Below are 8997 nucleotides of genomic sequence, written 5' to 3' on the forward strand. Positions count from 1 at the left end.
ACTTCCTCCCATCACTCCTTACATCACTTCCATTACTTCCTCCCATTACTTCCTCCCATCACTCCTCACATCACTTCCATTACTTCCTCCCATCACTCCTTACATCACTTCCATTACTTTCTCACATCACTTCCTCTCATCACCTCCTCCCATCACTTCTTTCTATCATTTCTTCCTATCACTTCCTGGTCTAGAAATGAGGGTTGGGGAATTATAACCCACATATAAAAACACTTGTTTCTGTGACTAAAGTTTGGCTGTAACACAGCCATACTGATCGTTTCCACACTGTCTGTGGCTGCTGTTGTGTCCAGTGGCAGAGCTCAGTACTTATGACAGAGGTGGTGGTAGGGACCTCATGTTCTGCAAGGCCTCTATATTCACTACCATGCCAGGCCGTTTAGTCCCAGTGTGTGAGGACTGGCCCTGACGTGCCGGACTGAGACCTACACCTTGGGTCAGAGAGGAGGGGAAAGGTGACCTCATCCGTGCTGGAATGTTACTAGTTTATCTTCAGATGGTATTGAGGGGTCAAATGTGCCCCTCAAGTCTGGGTCTGATTATAAAATTCCATTTTCTACTTTAATGGTTTTGTCTGTCTGTTGTTGTTGGGAAGCTGAGCAGGAAAACCTGACTCAGGTCATTCTTAGGACAGCTATGGCAGTCCTGACTCAAGGAGCTATAGTCATGTTAAGCTGAGCCCATCTCTTCTTCCCCGATAGGATTGCTAGGATACAGTGGAGTGATTGACAACCTGGGTCTCTGAATAACTGTGCAGAAGACAGACCTTGCATCTGCCCTGGATGGTCTGTGTAAGAAAACGTAAAGATCCTGTTAGTTTTCTTATCAAAGCCATTCCTAACCTAGCCCAATAGATTCCCACGAGTACTGGAGAAAAGCATTCAGTAGCAGGAGGCCTTCGGAGAGCCTACTTACTTCCTGGAGAAGTGCACCGCACAGAAAACACCGATGATGACCAGGCCAATGACGATGGAGGCGATGGCCACCCATTTGGCATTCCGCCCCAGCCTCCTGGCTCCTTCGTAGTCTCCGTCATTGTAGCTGTTCTGAGACTGGGGGACACAAAGGAAGAGTCAGTGACAGGAAAGACGGGAGCCTTCTCAGGCTGTCTGGACGAAACAACTCTTAAGAAGCCATTGGTGACCGTTCCCCTCAGTATCAGGCTGTTGAGAAAACAGCATAGCTATCATCTCCCGGGAAGTCTTCCCAAGGCCCCCACACTTCCACCAGAGGACTGATTTTTGTCTCACCCACCCACAGAGGGAATGTGTGGATGGTAATGCTAGTCTCTCATTTGCGCAATATGTCAGTTCCCAGAGCCACACTTGTCAAGCGGAAGAGACTGAGGACATAGCTGTAGAACGAAAGGGCATGCCTGGGTCAAGCACTGGGGCAGTCACTGCCAAGTCTGACCCACAGCCTGGGCCAGCTTGCCACCTGTTTTTGCATAGCTCATTCGAATCAAAGCCACACTGATTTGTTTACTATTGCTGGTTGGAACTTGTGCAGAGGTTGTAGCGTTGGTCAAACCCAAACTATCTGCTGTTTGATTATCTGCAGAAAACATCCAGCCATTCCCACACTAAACACTTGGGCTCAATTATTCGCCTCTATGCACAAGTCAGGGTCATCTTTTAACTGGGACCCACAGCCGCAGCTTCTCAGGCTGTTACAATGTTGCAGCGGATAAGAAATGCTACCCTGAGCCTTGGTCCTCCTTCCTTAAGCCCCCAGCATCCTCGGTCCTTTTCTGTGTCACCCATGACTTCTCCAGGAACCCACATGGCAAGGGTTCTTCCTGAGCTCATCCTATCAGGGATGCAGCCCAGTGGGCGGAGGGTGAGTTTAGCACATCAAAGGCCCTGGAGTTTGATCCCCAGAAATACCTAAAATGGGGGTGATGGAGGCACAGAGGCCTGGGGTCAGGACTTCAGGCTAGTCCTTGCCCTTGGCCAGCTCTAGGCCCACCTGGGGCTACTTGAGAAGGCACAAGATCTCAGAGGCCTGAGTTAGGATTCTACTTAAGAAGCCATGATAGGTACAGAAAGTAACCAATCTTTCAAAGTCACCTTGTACTTGTCTGTGAATTGGGGGCATTGGGAGCAGCAGCATTGCACAGAAGATTCCATGAACTAACGTGCAAAATGATCAGCACTGACTTTGTACGCTCAACACATGTTGGCTTTTACTATGAACTGGTTACTCCTCCCGCCTCATTCGTATTTTAAGCCTTTGGGTGGATAGGGGTGTGCCAGGCTCGTTGCCACCTCTGATGGCCTCCATGATCACGAGGACCCAAGTTCAGGCAGTGTTTCAGATGGCATCACAGTCCAAGTCTGCACATTAGGGATTTAAATTCAGACCTTACAATCTAGCTTAGAGTGACGGTGGTTCAGACTGTCCACCCTGACAAAGCATCGTTCTTCTGAATGTCCTCAGAAAACACAATTCACAGATCAGACGGGGTGATGATCTGAGTAAGACAAGGAAAAGTAACGGGAGCTCGAACAATGTTAACCTTGACCATCAGACAAGAAAACAATCTTATGTTCTCCAACAGCAGTGACCACAATAAGTAGGAAGACGGCCAGGCTGGGGCATCCCGAAGGGCACACCTATCATGAGGGCGTTGCCTGTGGGCTCGGGTGAGAGGTGGGGGGCTCTGGGCTGTTTGGCTTGTTTGGTGCAGGTCAGCGAAGTCATACTGATCACTCCTCCGTGGGTACCACCCTATCGCCAAGACTCACGAGCGAGAGGCTGCTGTTGACTTGAGACAGTTGAAAAGCCTCTTTCAGAGCCGAGGAGGATTGTCCTCTCCCTCTATAGGACTTTCACTCTGAATTTGTCCTCCCCTCTGGCTCTCCCTGGTTAATCTGCTGGGTGAATGTAAAGATACGTGGGGAGGATCAAGGCAGGAGACTATAGAATTCCAAGATTCCAGTCTAAGGGTCTTGTGTTACGGTAGGGTGATCAGCTTGAGGGTTGACTCCAGAGTTACTTTGTTCCCCGCTGTGACAAAATGCCCAATGGAAGCAGCATAAAGGAGGGAGGTTCACTTTGGTACATGGCTTCAGAAGTTCCAGTGGTGGGGAAGCATGGTGGTGGGGGCTGCTCTGTCCGTGGTGGCAGGAGGATGAGGCGGTGACTGGTTCACATTGTGGCAAAGAGCAGAAACAGAGAGAAGTGATTGGACACGAGGTGGATACAACCTCCAAGGGCCACCCCGATGCCCTACCTCTGCCAGCTAGGCCCCTCATCCTGAAAGTTTCCACAGCCTCCTCAGGCAGCAGTGCCAGCTGGGAACAGAGTGCCGGAACACGTGAGCCTGTGGTGGACACGACACAGGCAAATCTTTAACAGTGGAGAGCTAGCCACAGAGGGGGGATCCTCCAGCCCTGCCCCGCACTGGGGGTGTAGCTCAGGGCCTCGGATGCTCTGGAGAAGAGCTCTCTGCCCTAGCTGCAATGGCTCTCCTCTTCCTCCACTTAGAGTCCGTCCTAAGGGTCCCTTGGCAGATAACACAGACTGAAGGTGTGGAAATGGGCTTAGAGAAAATGCATATGCTTCATAAATCTTTTTTTTTTTAGTTCAAAATGCAAACTGTGCCATCTGGCACAAAAGGATGAGAGGATTATGGGTGGCTTTAGATATCCAAAATGTCGATGATCTTGTCAGAGTGGGTTCTTTCCTTGACATGTGGACCTGCGGGTTGTACGCAGGTCCGCAGGTCGTCAGGCTTGGCGGCAAAGGCTTTTACCTGCTGAGCCGCCTCGCTGGCTCAGTTTATATGATCTTACTCATTCGTCTGAAAATTATGAATGCAATTTGGATGCATGCCAATCATTTAAACACTCCAGAAACAAACGGGACACAATACTTCATTTAATCGTATTTCTCAGTGTTAAGCGGCTTGGTCTGTCTTTTAGATGTCACATCCACAAATCCTATGAAAATAATTCTGACAGGTTAGGAGAAAGAAATCCACACCCCAAGATAAAGCCACAGTAACAAGTCTGTGTGTCTAATCCTGGTCCCTCACATCTGAATGCCTTGCATACTTCCTACAAATCTATGCAAAGACAGCTTCATCCTCCCTCTGGCAAGGCTGGTGCTGGTCACAGGCTGCAGAGGAATGCCTTGTTCTGACTAGGAACAGACGATAGTAAATCCTGGTAGACATAGTGGATCCGCCATCCGCCACCCGTGTTTCCTTCAAACACTCGCTTGTGCTTTTCATTGGCTGGCTGGGCCTTCTGAAACTGAACTGCCTTGCGTTTCTTTCTAAGTAAGTTCCCTCTTCCTATCCCTCTCTCCTCTCTCCTCTCCCTTTTCTCTTCCCTTGTCTTCCCCCTCTCCTGTATGTTTTGGCTTCTGCTATAGTTCAGTTCTGGAAGGTTCCCCAATGGGCCATGTACTGCAGGCTTGGTGTTAGAACCTTCAAGAGGTGGGGCTGGGAGACTTTAGGTCACTGAGGGTGTGTCCTTGAAGGGACCTGTAGGATTCTGGTTTATTTTCTCCAACTTCTCCACCCTCCCCCTTTTCCCCAGATTTCGTGATGGGAGTCACTTCCCCTACCTTGTGTAGTTGACTCTTCACAGACTCAAAAGTCACAGACCGACAGACAGCTCACAGAAACCTCTAGAACTATGAGCCAACGTAAACCCTTTCTCCTTGTGAGCTGATTGGAGGTATTTATTTGCAGTAACAGGAAGCCAGCTGGCACAGCTTTTGGCTTTTCCTGTGACAAAACAGAGCCGTAACAGACAACATTTGTGGAGCGTAGCTTCACGCCTGACATCGCGCGCTAGATTCTCTCCAGGGCTGTCTAGTTTCCTCAGCTCTCTGAGCGAGGAGTTCGTTTAAGCCAATCACAAAAACTTGCAGGTTTATTTGTGTGTGTGTGTGTGTGTGTGTGTGTGTGTGTGTGTGTGTGTGTGTGTGTTTGACTCCAAGCTGATGCTTCTAGCTCTGGCATAGTTCTGTGTTCTGTTTCCATTCATAATTCAAGAGACTGAGTTGTAGTGACAGACTTCCCCCTGTTAATGTTGCGCCATCATGGTGCTCTTGGGGAAAAGCTGTGCATTTATTATGAGGGCTTCCTGTGTTGCCCAGGCTGGCCTTGAACTCACTGATCACACTCCCATCTCTGTCTCCTGAGGCCTGGATTAAAGGGATTAAAGGTGTCTACCCTAATGCCTGACCATCTGGCATTTATATTTATTTATTTAATTCATATGTATATGTATATAGATAGGGGGTTGTGCATTCGCGTGCATGCTCACATGTGCATGTGTGTGTATGTATGTGTGTGTGTGTGTGTGTGTTTGTGCACGCATGGGGGCCAGAACACAATTTCAAGTGTTATTCATCAGGTGCTTACCTTTTTATTAATACTGGGTCTTTTGCTGGCCTGGAGCTAACCAAGTAGGCCAGGCTAGTTGGGTAGAGAGCTCCAGGGATCTTGTCTCTGCCTCCATGTCCATCATTTTTAGATTGATACTTAGGGAACTTGAACATGGCATGGGATTTCCTTCTAAGCTATAGATTTTATCATTTCACACATGAATAACTCTTAGCCCAAGGTCTGCAAAGTGGTAGCCAACAAACAAACTACTCGAAGCTAAGCAGCCAATGGCGCCTCATTCATTTCACAAAATATGCCAGAAGAGAGGTTGTTAGTGTCCCTTCTGCATTTGCTTCCCTCTGGGGGGCTGATGCACCTTGGCACACAGACCAAGGCATCCTCCCAGGTAGTCTAATGACATCATGGCCACTGCATATAGTCACTCTCAGCTTATTTACACCCACCTTCCATGGGTAGACACATGAGCCTCATACCCAGGGATAGAAAGCTGGTCAGGAACTGGAGGGGACAGGGCTGTTTCTATGCCGAGCCTCGAGAAGGCTGCAGCAGAGAACAGCAAGCCCACTGTGGCCTGCAGCAGCAACTCTTGGCTTCCTGTTGGAGCGTCCATCTCAAAGAGGAGACATCAGAGCAATGCTGTCATATTGGTAGCTACATCTCAGTGTTAGTGGATCGGCTGTCTAGGAATTCCTGACACTTCGTGCTGAATGGTGCATCTACCACACTGCTCTAAGGCAGGAAAACGTGAAGGTTCGTTCCCTCCGCTCTTCAGAGCAGAACCCTGGCTACACACCATGTGGTACCTGGACAAGACAGCATCCTCTGTGGGGTTGCTACTGTAGAGACCGGAAGTGAAGCTCTCTGAAGATGTTTTGTACATTCTTTCTATCAGTAATTTCTAACGCTGGCTGACCCTCAGGGTTGCTTGTGGGGAGCATGCTTTAAAGTAGTCCCAAGTTCAAGTCTTCCTCAAGACTAGTTAAGTCAGGATCTTTAGGGGTGGGTTCCAAGGATCTTTGCTTGTTTGCTTTCATGAGACAGACAGAGTCTATACTAGCCTTGAACTTGTGATCTTTCTGCCTCCTGCCACCAGGGTGCTGGAACAGCAGGCTTGTGCCATCTCACTCGGATGCTCCCTATGTTTTTTGGAAGCTTCAGAAGTCATTTTGGGGAATGGCAGACTGACACCATTGTCTTTGGTGGACAGACATTCATTCATTTACTCCTCCAATAACTCTTGGCTAAACACCTGTGCTGCTCTGGCCCTTGTGCGGCTTACATTCTGGTGGGGATAGAGAACAAACACATAAACATGAGATAAATGGTTCTCAGGCAAGACACGTGAAGAGGAGAAGGGAGCTCTCAGAGGCAGGCAAGTGTGTAGAGCGCAGGAGGGAGGGGCCCTGGCTGGGAGGATTGCAAGGGAGGAAGCGAGAAAGAGCCATTAGAGCCCCTCACCCCCACCCCAGGAAACTCAATGTGGCTGAAATGTAGGGAGAGGGAAGGGGGCATATTCATAGTAAAGATATTACTCTAATTATTTGTATATATTAAGTTCTGTGCCAGGCACAGTACGAGGTAATTTGTGGGGGTTAAAAACAATTTTAGCTCTCTATGCATCAGAGATCCAAGGCTCAGAGAGAGACACAGTAACATGACTGCGGTGGGGGCCAAAGACACTTCAATGACCAAGCCTTCTTCTGAGCTGCTTCAGCCTACCTGTCAGAACCTCAGAGATGAACCAATACCACACAGCTGACTTGATCCTGACTGAGGGCAGATGCTGTCCTCTGCTCAAGGAGATAGGGAAAATGGCTCTAAGCTATGCCTCTGGTCTCACTGTGATGACAGTTTGCTCATTCTCTTGGTCCTTAACTGCTATGAAATTTCTGTATTTACCCTCAAACAAAATAGGCTCCTTGAACACAAAGTGTTAATCGTGGAAAGACAGTGAGAGGTATTTTGTAGTTTATCTGCCTGGTCATTCTGGTTTAAGTGAGCCAGTTCACACAAGTGCTCAGGACCGTGTCTCATGTATAGTGTAATAGAGTCAGCCCTCCCTGATCTTGACAAAGAGGAAAAAAATCCACATTTGAAAGAAGACTGTGTGTGTATGTGTGTGCGTATACATGTTCCTGTGTGTAAGTGGGCAGGCCCATGCTGAGATGTGTATGCTTGTGTATGTGTGTGCATATGTGTGTAAGTGGGCAGGCCCATGCTGAGATGTGCATGTGTATGTGTGTTTGTGTGTGTATATGTGTTTGTGTGTGTAAGTGGGCAGGCCCATGCTGAGATGTGTATGCGTGTGTATGTGTGTGCATATGTGTATAAGTGGGCAGGCCCATGCTGAGATGTGCATGTGTATGTGTGTTTGTGTGTGTATGTGTGTTTGTGTGTGTGTAAGTGGGCAGGCCCATGCTGAGACGTGTATGTGTGTGTATGTATATGTATGCGTGTTTGTGTGTGTAAGTGGGCAGGCCCATGCTGAGATGTGTGTATGGAATTCAGAGTAAACACTGGAATTGGTCTTTGCCTTCATCATGCTTTTGAGGCAGGATTTCTTGTATGCTGCTGTCTGTGCACGCGGCAGCTGCGAGCTTCTTGGGATTCTACTGTCTTTGCGTCTCGTGCTGTACGAGTGTGAGATTGCAGACGTGCTGCTGTGTCCAGCTTTATGTGCATTCTTGGCATCTGAATTCAGATGCCCAGCAAGTACTGTATCCACTGACTCATTTCCTAGCTCTAAATATGCCCCAAATTAATATGTTTTAATTTAACGTGCATGAGTGTTTGCCTGCATGCATGTCTGTGAGGCATGTGCATGCCCTGTGTTCAACAATGGTGCCAGATCCCCAGGAACTGGAATTACAGGCTGTACATGGTCATGAGCCACATTGTGGGTGCTGAGAACCAAACCCACGTGCCCTGCCAGGGCAGCAAGGGCTCTGAACGACTGAGCCATCTCCCCAGCTCCTGGGAATACACTTTCTATGCTCCACATCTCCCTTGCCCAGTTCTCCCTTCTGGGAAATTCCCAGCATTATTGTGCAGTAGCTTTTCTGGAAAACCTTGATAACACGGAGCCTGTGAGACCAAGAGGGGAGAGCTGAACCCCGGCTTTGTGAGTGCTAGGCAGATACTCTGTACTGCGCTGTTTCCACCCCTGCCTTTTTCATTGTGTCCTCAGTGAGACAGGCCTCACTAAGCTCTTCAAGCTGGCCTTGAATTTGCCATCTTCCTGTGTCAGCCTCCTGAGCAGCTGAGATTAGGAGCCTATGCCACCATTCTGAGACTGGGACTCACATTTTAAATATATATTAATTATACATGACTGTGGGGTTCACTGACCTTTTAATACATATTCTTAATGACTTTCAATCATGTTCATTGTTCCCTTTAAACTTTCTTCTTCCCCTTGCACTTCTACTAACCACCTTCCTTTTTCTAACTAGTTTTAGTTCTACTTTCCTGTGCGTAAGTGTGTGAGTGTATGTATGTGTGTGTGAGTGTGTATATGTGAGCGTGTGTTGTGTGAGTAGATGTGTGAGTGTCTCTCTGTGTATGTGTGTGTGTGTGTGTGTGTGTGTGTGTGTGTGTGAGAGAGAGAGAGA

General features: G+C 48.3%; 1 protein-coding gene across 1 annotated transcript in view; it reads right to left on the reverse strand.

Moving 5' to 3' along the window:
* Window positions 1–8997, reverse strand: part of Tmem233 (transmembrane protein 233) — a 44224-nt gene that overhangs the window by 13762 nt on the left and 21465 nt on the right. The window contains exon 2 of the mRNA XM_026788623.1: window positions 937–1073. Coding sequence (XP_026644424.1) covers window positions 937–1073 — 137 coding nt within the window. The remainder of the gene's footprint in view (window positions 1–936; window positions 1074–8997) is intronic.

The sequence above is a fragment of the Microtus ochrogaster genome, chromosome 2 (genome assembly GCF_000317375.1).
Source record: "Microtus ochrogaster isolate Prairie Vole_2 chromosome 2, MicOch1.0, whole genome shotgun sequence".
NCBI lineage: Eukaryota > Metazoa > Chordata > Mammalia > Rodentia > Cricetidae > Microtus > Microtus ochrogaster.